This window comes from Orcinus orca, chromosome 12, assembly GCF_937001465.1.
Source record: "Orcinus orca chromosome 12, mOrcOrc1.1, whole genome shotgun sequence".
Lineage (NCBI taxonomy): Eukaryota > Metazoa > Chordata > Mammalia > Artiodactyla > Delphinidae > Orcinus > Orcinus orca.
Window position 1 is genome coordinate 67,089,003 of NC_064570.1, and position 18,755 is coordinate 67,107,757.

General features: G+C 37.0%; 1 protein-coding gene across 7 annotated transcripts in view; it reads left to right on the forward strand.

Annotated features, from left to right (window-relative positions):
* The window catches only part of RNGTT (RNA guanylyltransferase and 5'-phosphatase), a 246,728-nt gene that overhangs the window by 94,401 nt on the left and 133,572 nt on the right, over window positions 1-18,755 (forward strand). For all 7 annotated transcript variants that reach the window (XR_004480632.2, XM_033418832.2, XM_004264827.4 and 4 more), the window contains one exon: window positions 9,423-9,491. Coding sequence is in view for 6 of the 7 variants with exons in the window: in XM_033418832.2 (XP_033274723.1) it covers window positions 9,423-9,491 (69 nt within the window). In the remaining variant the exon portion in view is untranslated. The remainder of the gene's footprint in view (window positions 1-9,422; window positions 9,492-18,755) is intronic.

Genomic DNA, 18,755 nt, shown 5'->3' on the forward strand with positions numbered 1-18,755 from the left:
TAATCTTTTGAGTGGATTAGGAAAACGAGGGACATACATTTTTTAGTTAGATTGTGTTTCTTGGTTATCGAACACACATCTAGTCATTTTTATACCCCAAATAGAGCCAGTCTTACCAAAAGTAAAATATAAAAAAAATGTGTCATTGTTGAAGGATTGCAATAAAATTTTAAAATAATTACAAAATTTCTAGGAAAATGGACTTGGGGCTCCTTATTTTATGTGCTTTACTACTTATGGCAGTAGTAAATATATTTGAATATATATTGTATAATGTTTAGTCATAGAAATTTAGTCTGTGATGATGACCTCACAGGGTGCAAGTGAAGCACTAAAGAACTTGATTGGATTGTAGGGTCACAGATTAATCCTAATATGTGGCCTAATCCTGTCAATCTAATTAATTGGTTATGGTTTTACAAATACTTTCAGAAGTCACTTTAGAGAAGCCTTAAACTCCTCAGTTCCAGCATTCTTGCTAATAAGGCTTAAGATTCTGAAGACAAGTACATGAGAACAAATTGTAAATCATAGGTGTGATTCTGGTGCATGGATATCTTCCTTGACTTGTGACAGGGTTACGGCATCATAGCAGCTTAGCTTAGCCAATGTTAAATGTGCTCAGAACATTTACATTAGCTTGCAATTGGACAGAATCATACAACACAAAGCCTATTTTTTAATAAAGTGTTGAATAGCTTATGTAATTTATTGAGTATTGTTTCAAAAGTGAAAAACAGAATGGTTGTGTGGGTACATAAGAGTTCTACGTGTATAAGTTGTTTACCCTCATGATGACTTGGCTGACTGAGAGCTGTGGCTAGTTGCCACTGCCAGCATCACCAGAGAGTATTGTACTGTATTTTGCTAACCTGGGAAAAGGGGAAAAGCTCAGAATTCAAAATTCGAAGTACAGTTTCTAGTGAATGTGTATCGCTTTCAGACCATCACAAAGTTGAAAAGTAAGTAGAACCATCATAAGTTGGGGACTGGCTATATCTTGTTCTGCAGGATTAAGTAATGAAGTTTCATAAGGTTATCACAGGACTCTCTTGTTCACCCAGAACCATGTTTTCTGTACCTTGTTTTACCAAATAAGATGCTATTAATTATAAGACCATTCCCTTATTTTATGTACCACTGGATTTGAGAGACCTCTGCCAATTAAAATATGCTATATCATCAATTGTAAGATATGTCCTGTTTTCAGAGATGTGAAAAAATATGGGCTCTGAAAAAGGCAAGTATATCTTTCCTGATAGAGGGACTCCATATTTTCTCCATGCTAGCTCATAAAGTTGGTTCAAATAAACCAGGTGTTTGAATAGATTAGGCTGAGATCAGAGCATTTATTTGTTTTTTACTTTGTTTTCCACCAGTGTGTGCCATCAGTCTTGCTTACTTTGTTGAACATGTGTGGAGGTTAGTGGGATACTTAAATGAAGTTTATATGAACACATGGAATGTGGCTATCATAAGTATGATGTGCAGAAGAAACATTTAAGAACAATGGTCATAATCAGAGCAATGTTGTGTAGCCGGTGTTTTCTGGGAAGCAATAGTGTACTCTTACTATAGAAGACCAGTGTAGAATATGGTTGACCCTTGAATTTCACAGGGGTTAGGGGCCCTGACTCTCTGTGGAGTCAAAAATTCCAGTATAACTTTATAGTTGGTCCTCTGTTCTACATCCTTGGATTCAACCACCCACGGGTCATATAGTACTGTAGTACATATTTATTGAAAAATATCCACATATAAGTGGACCTGCAGGATGGTGGCACACATGAAGAAGAAGACCATGACCCAAGTGCTAAAGTCCTTGTTATGAGTTTGATAGATGGCATTGAAAAATTAGGGTTAAAGTTAGAGTAGCTGGTGGATATGACCAGAGGATTAGGACTCTTTATACAAAAGCAGAAAGTAAAGTCTTGGAAATAGCTGTAAATTGCTATGAGAGTCTACCATTGGGATGGGGATTATGTGGAGGCATGTGTATATTAGTTGCATGAGCTCTTTAAGCACCCCTTTTAGAAGTTGCTCTTTCATTCTTTCTTCTTGGGGCTCTTTAATCCGTGAGCCCCACCTGGCCTTCTCTGTTACTGTATCTGTTAGTGTAATAGACTCTTCCTACTTCAAACCTTCCTCTTAACATCCTTTCCTCTTCTGTAGTCCATTTGAAATGCTAAGAAGTCATTTTAGAAAAAAAAGATGATTTATATCAGTTGTCCCCAACCTTTTTGGCACCAAGGGCTGGCTTCTGGAAGACAGTTTTTCCACAGACATGGGGTGGGGAGGTGGAGGGGGTGGGAGATGGCTCAGGCAGTAACGTGGGCGACGGGGAGCGATGGGGAGCGGCAGATGAAGCTTCTAGCTTGCCCACTGCTCACCTCTGCTGTGCGGCCCGGTCCTCAGGGGTGGAGACCCCTAATTCGTATTACCCCCTTTTTCTTCTAAAAGTTTATAAAAGTATACTTTTGGGGGATACTTAAGGTAAGGAAGAACAGTGCTCTAAATATTAAATATTTGCTCTAGTTTACAGGTGTTATAATAACAGCTGTATATTTCTGAATTAAAATCTTACGGTAATTTGCCATGTTTGTTGAATTATAAACCAAAAGAAAATCGTTGAAGACATTAAAGGAATAGTATCATTATCTTTTTTGAACTCTTTATTGTGGATGTAATTTTACCCATCAACAAACAAATTTAACTGAAGTCTACTTTTCTTCTATTTACTGTGAACCTGAAAAGGAAAGAAAATGTCTGGTCACATAAATGGTTTTGGAGATCTAAGTAGTATTCTCTTTAAAAAAGAATGATTAAACTTTGCAAAATTATATTTATTACTGGTTTTAGGAGAGACCAACTTAATTTCATTAAAGTTATTCTCAGTATGTATTTACCAAAATTAAGCCATAAATATAGTGCTTTTCTGAGTTCTAAGGCCTTCTAGTAAATTATCAAACCTGTGGGAGTCCCTGGGGGATTAAGTTTTTTGCAGCAAAATGGCAAACAGTTTTAAACTGTGTTACCATACACATAATGAATTGGTAGCTAATTTCATAGCCTTATTTTATCAATAAATGTGCATTAATCTTTAGGATGAATGGATTTGGTTTCACACGGATGAAATAAAGTTAAGTTATGCTTCTGGTTAACCTGACACTTTGAGCTTATTTGCTTAATCTATTGACTTTTTTAATGATAGTATATTTGACTATGTTTTTAGGTGCTTAAAATACAGGAACAGGGCTTCCCTGGTGGTGCAGTGGTTGAGGGTCCGCCTGCCGATGCAGGGGGCGCGGGTTCGTGACCCGGTCTGGGAGGATCCCACGTGCCGCGGAGCAGCTGGGCCCGTGAGCCATGGCCGCTGGGCCTGCGCATCTGGAGCCTGTGCTCCGTGTCACAGCAGTGAGAGGCCCTCGTACCGCAAAAAAAATAAATAAATAAATAAAATAAAAATACAGGAACAATTAGGTGTGATACTTAACCTCACAGAGATTACATTTGAATAGAGGAAGTTAAACTGTTAAATGTCGAATCATCTTACTTCTGTACAGACAGAATGTTTTAAAACTATAGGCTGCAGGAGCACAGTCATACCTTGTATGACTTTGACCTATAAATGTGCTGTATGCACTTGGAAAAGGAAAGTATTTTCTCCTATTGTTGGGTACAGTGTTCTATAAAATGTCAAATAGGTCACGTTGTTTCATTGTTGTTAACAGTCCTCCATATTCTTTCTGGTTTTCTGTCTACGTGTTTGTAAGTATTTTTAAGACATCTTTACCGTTGCTCTTTGATTCCTCATTCTGTTCCTCCCGACCCCTGCCACCCCAACATCTCCCCTTTTGCCTTTTTGTATTTCAGTTGGAAAAAGTGCTACACTCTTTTCTTCTTCAAGTTCAGTGATTCTTTCCTTTGTTCTGTCCAGTCAGTGGATAATCCCATTGATTGTCATTCCCATTGATTAGCATTCTTTTTCTTTGGTATTATGTTTTTATTTCTTGCATTTCCATTTGTCTTATTTTTTATTATTTTCAACTTTTTGGTGAAATTCCACGTTTATTTATGCATGTTTTCCACCTTTTCCTTTAAAATGTTAAAGTTATTTTAAAATCTTTGTTTGATATTTCCAAAATATGGGCCATCCCTATGTTTTTTTCTATTGACTGCCTTATCTATTGAATGTAGGTCATTTTCTTCTTGCTTTGTATGTGTGTGTGGTAATTTTCGATTGGATGCTGGGCATTTTTTTCTGTATGAACAATATATACTGAGGTAGATGTCTTTGTGCTTGGTAATGGGCGTACCTCTCCTTTAAGTTTAATAAGCTTCATTTGCTGGAGGCGGGGTTAGTGGTTGAATAATCTGTATTTAACATGGGTTTGTATTGCTATATAGTTATCTTCTGTGCTCTGAAGACTTCAGATTCCTTAAGCAGATGACTTCTGTTACTTGAGCTTATTGAGAGAACTGGAGTATAAAATGGGTTTTCTCCAGTGTTCCTGCTTCACTTGTAGCTTTCAGTGGGCTCTGCTTGCCTATACCACATAGTGGTCTATTTTTGTGCTCTTGCATTCTCCCTCATATGTAATCGACTGTTTCTTGTCACTCAGTGCCTGATTTGTGCAGACTGTGGGGTTTTGTTAATTTTCCTCCTCAAGCCTTGCTGTTAAGCAGACCCTGAGCACCTGAGTCTCAGGGATGGGTTCCCCTCAGTGGGCTGACCTCTCCCTCTTGGCAGCTGAATTTTGCCTTGCATAGGTGGGATGTTTTGGCAGGAGCAAGTTTTTCTCCTTTTTATCAATATAATATCCTTGGACCAAGGCTGTTTCTGGACCCGTGTGTAGCTGCAGACGACTTTATGCTCAGATGGCCTTTACTTCATATCAGGAAGGGTCTGGAAAGGATTTTCTGTCTGTTTGCAACTAAGATGAGGCTTTCTCATCTTTCTTGTCCTACCCCTGATCTTTCCTGTGAATCCTGATAGAAACCTGGGGAATAGAGCTAGTGAGTAGGTTTGGAGTCCTCTTGTGTTTGGAGCTTCCAGGGATTCTATACTGTTATACTAACCCACACTTGGTTTTTAAGAATTGATCAAACTTTCAGTTTTTCTTTGTACCCACTTTTGTGGCAGCCATTTTTTCCTCTTATGCTCTTCCAAAGGTGAAGGGGTTCATGTGTCTCATCTTTCTTTGGAGGGCCTGGGATTCAGTTTACCTGATTTTGTGGACACCTCAACACTCTAAACCTTAACAAAAGCTATGATTTTATAGATTGTCTGCTTTTTAAAAATTTATTGTCAGGTTAGACATATTTTACACCGTAAGTAAAAGTGGAACTTTCCCATAAAAAGCTTTTAAAAGATAACCTTAGGGGCTTCCCTGATGGCGCAGTGGTTAAGAATCCATCTGCCAGTGCAGGGTACATGGGTTCGATCCCTGGTACGGGAAGATCCCACATGCCACGGAGCAACAAAGCCCGTGCACCACTAGCTCGCGAGCCACAACTACTGAGTCCGTGTGACTAGAGCCCGTGCTCCACAACAAGAGAAGCCACCGCAATGAGAAACCCGCGCACCGCAATGAGAAACCTGCGCACCGCAACGAAGAGTGGCCCCCCGTGGCCGCAACTAGAGAAAGCCTGTGCACAGCAATGAAGACCCAACACAGCCATAAAGAAAGAAAGAAAGGAAGGAAGGCAGGAAGGAAGGAAAGAAAGAAAGGAAAAGGAAAAAAAAAGGATAACCTTAAAGATGGTAAACACTTTCAAGATTATGAATACAGACCTAAGGAATGGATGAGGGGGGAAAAAACTTTGCTAATGTTATTCAAACGGTACTTGTAGCTTAAGATGACATCTGTAATGACGGTCTCATGTATAATTTGAAGTATGCTATAACTCAGAGATAGCAGTGAAAATAATGGAAATGTGTTAAATGACTTTAAGTATTGGCTCTAACAATAAAGACACTGATATACAGAAGATGCTCATAACAAGTTTGGATAAATTTTCTTTCAGGAATTATGATTGGAAAAAAGCAATATTTTAAATTTAACATATTATTTTATATATGTGATTTCTAATATGAATAAATGAATTATATATATTTATTACATAAATTAAGAAAATTTTTAGATTTTATCGCTGAAAAAAAACTTCCCTCCACCCCAAGAATTTTACCTCCCTTTGTATGTATCTTACTCATATAGTACATGCTACAATACATTTAAAGTCTGTATTTTTAAATGATGATTGGAGGACCTATATACGTGGGAAGTTTCAGAAGTCTTGGGGGCATTTGTTTCAGAGAGTCAGAGACTTTCTCTGGTTATTTCCTTTTTTTTTTTTTCAAATAAATTTATTTTATTTATTTATTTCTGGCTGCGTTGGGTCTTCGTTGCTGCATGCGGGCTTTCTCTAGTTTTGGCGGGCGGGGGCCACTCTTCGTTGCGGTGTGCAGGCTTCTCATTGCCGTGGCTTCTCTTGTTGCAGAACACGGGCTCTAGGCGCATGAGCTTCAGTAGTTGTGGCACGCGGGCTCATCAGTGCACGGGCTTAGTTGCTCTGCAGCATGTGGGATCTTCCCAGACCAGGGATGGAACCCGTGTCCCCTGCATTGGCAGGCAGATTCTTAACCACTGTGCCACCAGGGAAGTCCCCTATTTCCTTATTTTTAATTAAAGTCTGATTGAAATCTGTTCTAAGTGATTTTACTTTTTTAGCTGTCTGACTTGAAGCTAGTCACTTAATTGCTGATGGTCTCAGTTTCCTTTTCTGGTGAAGTGAATAGTAATATAAAATTAAAAATTATACATATCATGAGGAGTTGTGTGTTTTGAATGATGTACATATATTAAGAACCAAGCACAACAACACTTTATAGTAGGTCTTTAATATATGCTAGGTAATATTGTAAATGTATTAAGTAAAGAAAGAAATATTGTCTAGAGTAATCAATAAGCAGTAAAACGAGTGAAAATAAGCAGTATTCTTTTGACCTAAGAAGTTTCATAGTCCCTTAAATTCTCTGATTCTTAAAAAGTTAGAGTAAAATAAAAAAGGAAGTTACTTTCATTTCTGCAGCAGGTAACATCATGTTATCTAGAGTCTTGCCAACACTATACTTTATACTGTTAACTTTATATATACTTTATCTACAGGGATGGTCCAGTATATGAATGGGAGAAAGATGGTCTAAGAATGGAAAAGCTATGTTTACTTGCCGTAAATGATGTACCTACTATAAAAGAACAAATTGTTTAACCTTTGAAAAGTGTTTTTAAAAAGATAATTGTGGCATTTTGTTTTCATTGCTTCATTCCTCAGCAGGATTTTATACTATAAGTTAGTAGGTTACCTTTTCTTACATGATGAAGTACAAGAATTATCAATTTTATAATTTTTTTCTTGTTTGACCCTTTACCCATCATTAGTTCATTATAAGAAATCAGTACTTTTAATCCATATTGAACTTTTACTTCAGCAGTTTCCTCCTCATATGGGTAGGTCATTTAAACCTGTGAATGAATTGGAGATCAATTTCAGATCTGGTCTGAAATTTTTACCTATTTGGCCAAACTCTGGATAATATGGCTCTAAGAGTCCCAGTCTGCAAGCTCCCCACTTTCTTAGTGTCATAATAAGATGAAAGAACAAAACACAACAAAAAAGAAAATATCAAGAGCATTACAGTCGAAAAAGAATTGTGGTAAAATATGCGTAGCATGAAATTGACCATTTAATCATTTTTAAACATACATTTCAGTGGCTTTAAGTACATTCACATTGTTGTGTAACCATTGCCGTCTTATATGTCCAGATCTTTTTCATCTTTCCAAACTGAGACTCTGTACCCATCAAACGCTAACACCTCGTTCTCTCCTCCCCAAGACTCTGGAATTTCTGTCCCCATGAATTTGACTAAGGAGCATTACAGCTTTACGGAAGTGTAGATTATTCAAACTCAAATTGGTCTTAAAGCAGTTAGAAACTAGGATTGCTCTTACTTTTCTTTGCTGAACTGCCCCCAGTTTAGAGAAATTACAGATTTCAAGGAATGAAATGGCAGAGAAGATGAAGTCACAGTTTGGGAGGAGAATCACAGATCTTGTGGCATGTGCAATATACTGGACATTTTGATTGTTGCTTTTGGAATGCAAATCTGCCTTTAAGTGTAGTGGTTTTTTAGAGGATGTGATTGTGATGAAAGATTGTGATTGAATAACACACAGCATATCCAAAATTTTGGTGGAACGTATTTGAATCCCAGAACCATCCTAAATGTTTTTTTGGTAGTTGGCCAGACTCTGGGTAACATGACATTATTACCTGGCTCTGTGAAAGTATCTTCTGCTCTCTTCCCTGAAATGCAGAAAATCAGTGTGTAGGTCCTCACTCAGTGATGCATATGTTCAGTTCTTCAGAATAATATAAAAATCCATGGAAGAGAAGCATTTAAAACTACTTGTTCAGAACTAATTAGAGAGCGTTGGGCCTGTAACTCTGCTTTTCAGTAGATATGGCATTGAAAAAGCTTGTTATTTGTAATTCATGCTGTGTATTCCTTGCAATGCAGTTTTTTTGCTTGAAAAAAAATGTAATAAAGACAAAAAATGAGGCAAAAAGTAGGACAAAAAGAAAGGTTAAATTTTTCTGCTTGAAGGTTTGGGGAAAACACAGATAATGCATTTTGGGGCTGCGATCCCCATGTTTGAGCTAGCTTCTTTTTACACATTCTCAGACAATCTTATCCCGGCTCTATCTATCCCCAAGCAAGATTCTCTGCTCTCTCCTTTTTTGTGTATGTTTAGTTTTATTCCCTTTATTTATTACTTCCCAGCGTTTCTACTTTTGTTTCAGTTTTGGCCTATGCCTTCCTTCCTTTTATGCTGGCTCAGCATAGTGCATTTAAAAATATGTTTTATAACTGGAAGTTTGTACCTTTGACCACTGTCGTAAGATAAATAAGTACTAGGGATGTAATATACAGCATGACTAATATAATTAACACTGCTGTATGTTATATATGAAAGTTGTTAAGAGCGTAAATCCTGAGTTCTCATCACAAGGAAAAAATATATTTATTTTTATTTTGTATCTGTATGAGATGAGTGCTGTATGTCAATTATAACTTAATAAAACTGAAGAAGAAAAAAATTTTTTTTAATATTTTATCCATCATTTTGGTTATTGTAGTTAGAACTGTTGTTCGAGATATCTAGCCTGCCATGGAATGGAAACCTTCATATATTAAAAAATAATCTTACAGTATATTAACCTAGATCCCTCTGGATCACCCCTCTCCCCCATTTTTAAAGCTTATGTATTAAGAAGTTCTTATAAAGCTTACAAAAAATTAAAAAACTTTTAAAGTGATTATTGTGTTTCTAAAAATAGGTGTATTTATTTTATAGCTACTTGAAGGAAACTTTGCCAAAGAAGTCAGCCATGAAATGGATGGTCTCATTTTCCAGCCCACTGGAGTAAGTACATTTGTCTCTGTGTGCATGTGTGTGTGTAGGTGTATCTGTGTATGCCCATGCATGTATATATAAAGTACATTTTCCTTAGATATATTTACTTAGGATTGATTACTGCTATAATCACTGCTTTTCCTTAAAACAAATTTTCATTATAAAATAAAATACTTCTTTTATACTAAATACATATACATAGTACAATGAACAGTTATTTGCTTTTCACTTAGCTTAGGAAATAAATATGATCATTATTTTTCAAGGAAGTTATTAGTCTTTTAATATAATTAGTTTTCTTACTACTCTTGCACAATGAATGTTTTGTTTCTTTACTAGAAATCTACCAATAACCTTATATAAATAAATGCTTATTTCTTTCTGTAGCCCAGTATATCTTTAAGTATTAATATTTTTAAAACTTCATTTTGCCATGGATGAGTAAAATTTAGAGTTATCAATATTTGAAGAAAAACACAATTCTTTGCATATTTATTCCATGTCAGATTTCTGAAACTCACTGAAGAACTTTTCACCAACTTAATGGTCAAATCATATATTTGGAGTAATTATGTTTTACTGATGGTAAGGTTTCCCTCCCTCCGCATCACTGACGTTTTTGGCCACATAATCTTTTGCTGCGGGGGGCTGTCCTGTGCGTGGTAGGATGTTTCACAGCATCTTTGGTCTGTACTTACCAGGTGCCAGTATTACTTCTCCCTCCCAGCCCTCTAGCTTGTGACAACCAAAAATATACACATTCACTGCCTCATTTCCCCTGAAGGGCAAATTTGCCTTCACTTGAGAAACTGTGCTCTGTGGCGCAGTGCTTTTAAAAAATGTGGCCTGTGGGCTTCCCTGGTGGCGCAGTGGTTGAGAATCTGCCTGCTAATGCAGGGGACACGGGTTCAAGCCCTGGTCTGGGAGGATCCCACATGGGCAACTAGGCCCATGAGCCACAACTACTGAGCCTGCGCGTCTGGAGCCTGTGCTCCGCAACAAAAGAGGCTGCGATAATGAGAGGCCCGCGCACTGCAATGAAGAATGGCCCTCGCTTGCCACAACTAGAGAAAGCCCTCGCACAGAAATGAAGACCCAACACAGCAAAAATAAATAAATTAATTAATAAACTCCTACCCACAACATCTTCTTTAAAAAAAAAAAAAAGTGGCCTGTGGACAAGGTAGCATTAGCACCACCCAGAAAGTTGTTATAAATGTCACTCACCACAGACCTACTGATGAGAAACTGCTGGGAATGGGGTCCAGCAATTTGTGCTTTCTCAGGCTTTCCCAGTGACTCTGATGTGTTTTCAAGTAGGAGAACCACTGCTCTTATAGGAAAGAGTTGTATTTCATGTGCCACACCTTGTCATAAGCTTCATTTTGCCTTCACTAACTCTATCCTTAGAAATTAGGGTGCAAGCTAGTTGTGAAGTTATGTAGAGACACATCAAACTGGGTACCTGGAGAAAAGGGAAGGAGGCTGTAATATTTTTGGACATTATTTATTAAATGCTATATTATATATGCTTTACGTATATAGTAAAACTCTGCTATTTTGCAAATTTAGGTATAACGTGGTATGTGATTGGCTTCTGTCTTCCTCCCAGCCCCCCTTGCCAAACAGATGGGGGGAAAAATCTTTTGTGGTCGCAGGAGGAGGAGATGGAGGAGAGTTAGAGGCTGGGGACAGAAATAGTAGAAAATACTATTTTAGGAAGATAGACATTAGATCTTTGAGTTCCAGTATTTTCTAAGTCTAATCTCCCTGGATTGAAAGAAATAAAATCTAACTATAACAGGAATTACAGTGTTTCACTCTGTTAAACTCATGGTGGTTCAGACCCATGCATGTATGAGATTTTGGTATATGTAAGAGAAATGGCCTGACAGGTGAGTCTTGTGATGTCTAGTGTAGTAAGTTGGTTTATCAGTCTGTCCCTCTTCTAGTAACCACACTTGTTATTACGATGACTTCATAATTGATTTTCTTAAGTATTTGTGGGCATTTGGTTTAACATAAAAGTTTCAATCAGTTTGTCAGGTTACCCAAAAATTCTTGTTGGGAGTTTAATTGGAAACGCTTTGAAGTTAGATTAATTTGGAGAAAAATCAGTGTTTTTACAATGTTAAATTGCCTTCTCAATGAATAAGGTAGAGCTCTTTTCAGGTCTTTTACTGTTCTCCAATCCAGTTTAAGTTTTTTGTCTTTTTTTTTTGCGGTACGCGGGCCTCTCACTGTTGCGGCCTCTCCCGTTGCGGAGCACAGGCTCCGGACGCGCAGGCCCGGTGGCCATGGCTCACGGGCCCAGCCGCTCCGCGGCACGTGGGATCTTCCCAGACAGGCGCACGAACCCATGTCCCCTGCATCGGCAGGCGGACTCTCAACCACTGTGCCACTAGGGAAGCCCCGCTCTATGTCTTTTGTATAAGGAGGTAAGAAGAGAGTTGATTACGGACAGGTGTAGCTTCCAGTGGTGGGTGGAGACATGATTTTAGGTGGTCCAGAGACAGGGCATTAAATGACATTGCATTACTCAATGAGAATTTAGTCCCATTCCAGTTTTTATACATTCTTTCAGTTTATAAATTATACTTATTTCTGGTTTTGAATATCTAAGATTTGCTAATCTTTCCCTTTTTAACAAAATGAGTGTGGACTTAGTTTTACACTGTTCAAAGGGCAACGTTCTCTACTGGAGTTTAGTATCATTGGTTCATTTCCATCATGTCTAATTTTTAAGGCTACTTATTACTTAGGGTAAGCGATACCATTGTCTATTTATGGTATAAGTGGCGTACCATTTGGCATAAAGTTTCCTGAATATCTTTGGGGGCCATTTTTCAGCCTGCTGCAGTTATTTAGCTTGATATGACATTTCCAACTAATAGTCATAGACCCTAATACCCAGTGTCATTTCTATTTTGGTCCTTCTAAGGTTTTAAGTTACCTTCCTTTCTTAGGCTTTCTTTTTAAAGCAAGTTCTGAATTAGAAGTTTAGGACTCTTAATCAGGCCAAGAACCTTAAAATGTAAAATTTGCCAGCATTTCTAAGTTTTCCTTCTGGGGAAGTCTAAAATCTTGGATGAACTCAGCTTTAATAATGAAGTGCAGTCAGGGTGAGTGTTAGACCCTTATGACAAAATAAAACAGTATATCAGAGATAACCTGTATTTTTTGTCATGTTAAAATATGTTTTCACCCTTTATTTTTACTTTGGAGGATATGCAAATGTTAGAATCCACAGTTCTTTTCCCTGGAATTCTTCAGACCAACTCTCTAGTGTCTTGCTGGGTGGCATTTGCCTGGCTTTTAGCATTCTCTGCATGGAGAAGATGAAGGGGCGAGGGTGTGCTCTTCAGTAGGTAAACTTTTCACTTCACTCTCCGAGGTTCACTTTTGCTCTTCTGTGGTTCTTGAATCTTCTGGACTGGAGCTTCCGTCCTTCAGTTTTGCCACAGAATAAACATCTCCTGCCTCTTGCCAGGGTGGAGGAGGGAAGCTGGAGGTGTAAATGCTCCTTGTGAAGACTTTTACCCAGTCTGTGTCCAGTACCAGGTCTCCCTTTCACCTCCTCGCAACCTTCTCAGTATCTGTTTTCCTATGTCACGTAGCCTGTTCTGGGGAACTCAGCAGGAATTCCTCTGCCTTTGTATTGGTTGCTGCAAGCACTTAGTATTCAGTGTTCTTTGCTCTCTGCTCTGTTAGCTTCTCCATCTACTTTCTGTCTTTCCAGAATTCGACGCATTGTTTTCTGCTGTTGTCTTCTCTCCTGATTTTCCTTTTCTATTGATTCTCTTTTCTGTAACTCCCATTTTAGTGAGGTTTCAAATCAAAGTGGATATAAATGCACATGTTTAGTCGACAACATTTATCAGAAAATCCCCCAAACTTCTCACAATGTGTGGTTTTGCATCTGTTGGCTTCCTTGAGCCAACAGTTTAAATAAATGAAGAAAGGGACTGTTTTGAGTGACCAACTTAGCGATCTGAGTGAGGCTGCATAAAGTGGAGAGAAGATCCTGGTCAGGGATGGGCAAAGCTTGACTTATAATCTGCAGCCCACTCTCTGATACCAGAGACATATTCCAAAGGCAAATGAAGGGCAAAAAATGAAGAGGATTCTTGGTGCATCTACTTTTGTAAAAACTTCTGGGCCTACGTTTGTTTGGTGCTAGTTACTTAAAACTTAGCAAGAAGTTAATTCTGCTTCACTACAGTAATTATAGTGAGGGAACTGAAGTTGAGTAGAAGGTAGAAGATATTACTACTGCTAAAAAAAAAAAAAGAAGAAGAAAGTATTTTGAATCCTGGCAAAATATTGAGGAACAGTGATAAAGATACTATATTAAAGTGATGATTCTGTTGAGGGCAAAACCCCAAACACCAGCTTAGAAGAAAGTTCATTTACCTTTTGATTTAATGTTCTGTTTTTCAGAGACATAACCTTGTAACACATCCAGAATTGCTTTTAGTTTATTACTTTTATAAGAAAAAGGACAAGTAAAGCTAATGGATGGTATATTCAGGAAAATAAAGCTTAGGATATTTCTTTGTGTTTATAAAGAAATGTACTAGTATCTGATATTTACTAAAATACAGCAGTCATTAATTACCATGAAAACCTCAATTAAAAAAAAAGTAGATTAAATTGCACTTATAGAATTATAGTAAATCAAAGCAGAAAAGATACTTCTAAGATTATGTAGCCCAGTGGTTTCAAAACATGAATTTCCAAAGTTCTGGGTTTCTGTGAACTGCCTTAGGGGACCATGTGCAGGAATAGGTTACTAGGTAAGCATTCTGTTTATCTCACGGCAGCCCTGATTTATTTCTTTTATATATTGTAGTTCTAGATAAGATTGTGTTTTAAAAGGGGCTTCATCTAAGTAAATACCATTTGTATCAACTGCTTTTTTGAAAGGTCACCAGTGATCTTTTTCCTCGCAAAATCATGTTCGTTTTTCAGCCCTTTTCTTACTGGATTATCTAGTGGTAGTCTGTACCGCTGTCCACACTTCCTTAAAAATACTCTCTTGCGTGGCTTCATGCCATTTCTTCTCCATCTCACTCAAGCTTTTCGTCTTCTACTAGCCATTGAAGTTCAGAATTTCTAAAGGCTCGGTATGCTGGACCTTCATTTTTTACCATGCTCTGCTCTCTCCCTTGAAATCTCTTCCACACTTGAGTTATTTCCCGTAAGCCTGACTCAGACTCTTGATTTCTGTTTAAGCTCCAGGTTTGTTTATTTAATTGCCTACCCTGATATCACCTTTTAAATTTCTCAAAAACACCAGAAACTCAGTATACTTTGAAGCTGAACTCCGTCCCTACTCCCCAAACAAACAAGCCAACATACAAACTGTACAAAATGATCCTTTCCCAACATTTCATCCCTCAGTTGCTTATATGCAGTTACTTGAGTGAGAAATCTAGATGTCATCTTTGACGCCTTTCCTTCTTTTATCCCTCTAATCCATCTCCAAATCTTGCTTTATCTCCTAAATCTCTCTTAAATTATTCCCTTTTCTCTCCATTACCACTGCCACACTCCAGTGACTTGTCATTCACTGCCTCTTGCCTGGACCACTGCAGCAGTGTCCTAACTGGTCCTGCAGCCTCCACTTTATCCCCCTCCAGTCTTTTCTTCATACCATATCCAGAGTGGTCTTCCTCCTTAATCTCTAGTGATTTTCCCTTGTTTTCAGGTTAAAGACCAAACCTAGATTTGAAGCCAGCTTACGCTCTTCTTTATCCCATGCTGCCTTTTTGTTTCCCCTTGTGTTTTGCTGTTGATGTGAAAGTAACTGATATTTTTATTTAAAGGTGACTTAACTATATTACTTTATTCATAAAGTGTTTTAAAAAATTGAAGTATAAGTTATACTTGCCAAAATATTTAAATATTTTGAGAAAAATGGGTATTTTCTTTGAAGAAGAAATTGGCTGTTTATTTTAATATGAACCTCTAGTCTTTCTAAGGCTTAAAGCTCAAACTTTGAACAAACTGAGGTGATCATTTTTAAAAAGAAGTGTCTTCAGATTGAATTTTCCATCTGGTTATTAGTCTATACTATAAACCAGATAGGTTTTATTAGACCCTTATATATAAGGTTTTCAGTCTTACGATTTCATTGACATTTTGAATTGCTAATCTTTTGTGGTTTGTTACCTAAAAATGAATATTTTAAGTTGGCCGTTTGACATTTTAATATGCTATAGGTAGTAGATCTTTTACTTGACAGCTATTAGATCTTTAAGTTTAATTTATAAAGTTGATAATCCTTGTTTGTTTACTAGCTTTTGCAAGTGGTTTTAATGATTTATGTAGCATAGTAAATTTTTATTTGTAGTAATGATTGATTTCTAACCTTTTAAAAATCATTTGATTTTACTTTTGTCATCTGGAGACACGTTTCTAGATAAGAATTTTTGTGCCATTAATACTCCCTCACTATGAAATAAAAACAGAATTATATGTAATGAATTGCAAAATAGAGGTGGTAATAAAAACTTGAAATATTTTCTTTGTTTTATTAAAATAAGACTTTTTCTTGTTTTATCTGCCAGCTATATTGTGATTAGTAAAACAGAATTGTTTCTGTATTGAGTTTAGAGTATTTACTCTCAAGCAATAGTGATAGAATTGTTTTTTTATGTTTTCATCACTATCTTGATTTTCTGTAAGGTGGGTCAGCTTGGTTTTATGTTTCACCCATTAATCAATTTGCATGTAAATAGAGTCAGCTTTGATTTTAATATTGCTTTCTTGTGAAATATTAATGTTTTTATTAAGTCTTTACTACTGCCAGGTATATTGACTGTTATGGATAGATTGTAAAATGAAAATTGGAATTAGTCTAATGTCTTGTCTTGAAGTACATGACGAATTAGAGTGGTTTTCCTCTGTAGCAGAGATGATGTTACCATGGTGAAAGCTTCTGTTGCCATGACATTTGCTTGCATATTTTGATAGGTCTTCAATTGAAGAAGGGCTCTGTTTCCTGGCAGAATGGAAAAGTGTCATTCTATCTTTCCCCCAAATATGTTATTTTTTTAATTGAGAAATATGTAATAATTTCCAAAGAATTGTAATAGTGAACTGCCAAGGAAGAAGATACACCTTGTTTATTTTTAATTTTTTTTCCTTAATCAACTTTTGGAACACAGCAAAATATTCTTAGCTTGCTTTTGTGTAAGGAAGAAGAAAAGAGAAGAATATTATTGTTCTAGCTTTCTTAATAAATAAAACATTTGCTTTTCCATTGAATTTTGTTGACAAAATAAACAGCTGAAGAGGAATAATTTGTAATCAGCCTCAGCTAGATATAGATATATACTGTTACTGTACAACAAAAAGACACTGCTAATGATGATATATTGTTAGCAGAGAAAAGGACAAATAAATGTAAATAAGGACTTCACAAAATGAAGGAATCAGTGAATTCCAAGAAGGTAAATATATAAAGTGCAAAATCAGTTTTCATATAAATGATACATGTTAAACACAGTGAATTAGGGATAGTTCTTTTTTATTGATAACATTTAATATTGAAAAATTAATGGTAGATTTTTTTAAAATTGTGTTTTACAGTGGTATATGTTTAATTTGAATTTTAACTAGATAATACAGACATTTAACATGTAGTAAGACAAATACAGAGAAGAAAGTCTCCCTCTCCTTCTTCTCGCCTCCCTCAATTATCTACAGTTGTTTGTTTTTAACTTATCTTCTCATAGTTTCTTTATGCATTTATAAGTAAATACAAATTTGTTAATACATTTTTATTCCCACTCCACTTTTCAAGGAAGGTAGCACATTATTTTGCACTTTGCTTTTCAGGATTTGTCCAGCCATGTATTTTAATGTATATTTTGTTAGTGCTCTAATTTGAGCATCTTGGGACATACTGGAATCAGCAGAAGGATAGGGCTTATTATTGATAGCTCCCATCCCTTATGCTTAGGGGAGTTCTGACTTCTAGGAGGAAATATTTTAAAACATACACTTTGTCAATTTAGAATAAATTTTCCTTTTGTTGTCAAAGTTCATTGATAACTTCAGTAGGGCTTTTTACTGGTAGACCAGTTCATTTTGTAAAAGCTGCAAATTTAAGTATTTGTAATGAGTACATCTTTACACCAGCTGTTTCTTCTGCAACAAACTGTTTTCTTCCTTTCGGTATTACTCCCATTCAGCCTTTGAATATCAAATTAGGTGTGGCTTCCTTGGGGAAGCCCAGCTGATTCGGTGAGTGTGACTCTCCCCTGTGTTCTTACAGTGCTCTTCTTCGTACTAGGAGCAGAGAAAATTATTTTAGTGATACTACGCTGCATAGATTAGCAAAAAAGGAGGGTAACGTACTTGATGTATAAAGTAACTAGGCTGCAGATGTTACTTGTATCTAGAGTTTGATTCCCCTATCAGTAGACCACTTTTATTTAGACTTGTGTCCACCAGAGAAGAGGAGAAACTCTGTGAGAATCTGCTAGCTGTCAAAGTTAGTAGAATTTTATACCAGATGGCAGTAGTCTTGGATATTAAGGGAGAGTTAATCCTGAGCTTTGGAATATATTAGCTCATGCCTTCATCTAATAAATTGGGTGTCTACTGTATGTTATACATATTGCTGAGTAAGAAATAATAAAACTGGATAAAGACAGGGTTTCTGCCCTCAAAGGGCTATGAAGAAACTCGACCCTGCAGCAGTGTGAGAAGAGTACAGACTGATGGAGTGGCAGAGGCACCTTGGTGGGCCCAGGGAGTAGGGCCAGGATACTTTGGGAGATGGGGCCTGTGCTGGAGATGAGACAGGACAGACGGTTCAGTAGGCTTTCAGTGGGGCCTGAGTGGGAGAGAAGAGGTAAGTGGTTTAGGTGCTGAGGTTTATTCGGTTATCTGAGCTCCCTCTTCCCACTAGACACGGCATTGCCAGTTGCTTGTCCCTCCTACTCACCGCTCCACACAGAACTAGGCTAAAAGTAATTAGAAAACAACTGACTTGGTTCCTTTTGGAACAGTTTTATAATATGAGATCATCTAACCCAACCTTTCATCATTTGCTTTCGGACAAATGATATAAATCTGTATTTTTTGTTAATAGTGGAAAGATTTCTGTATTACTGTGATTTGGGAATTTTTTGGACAAGTCTAACGATTTGGGTTATCAGTTAATCTGTAAAAAGAGGGAGTTTACTGCATGCTTTTAGTAACCCTTATTTTTCTAGTATTCTTACTCAGGTCTATTAACTGGTCTTGATACTAACTGGG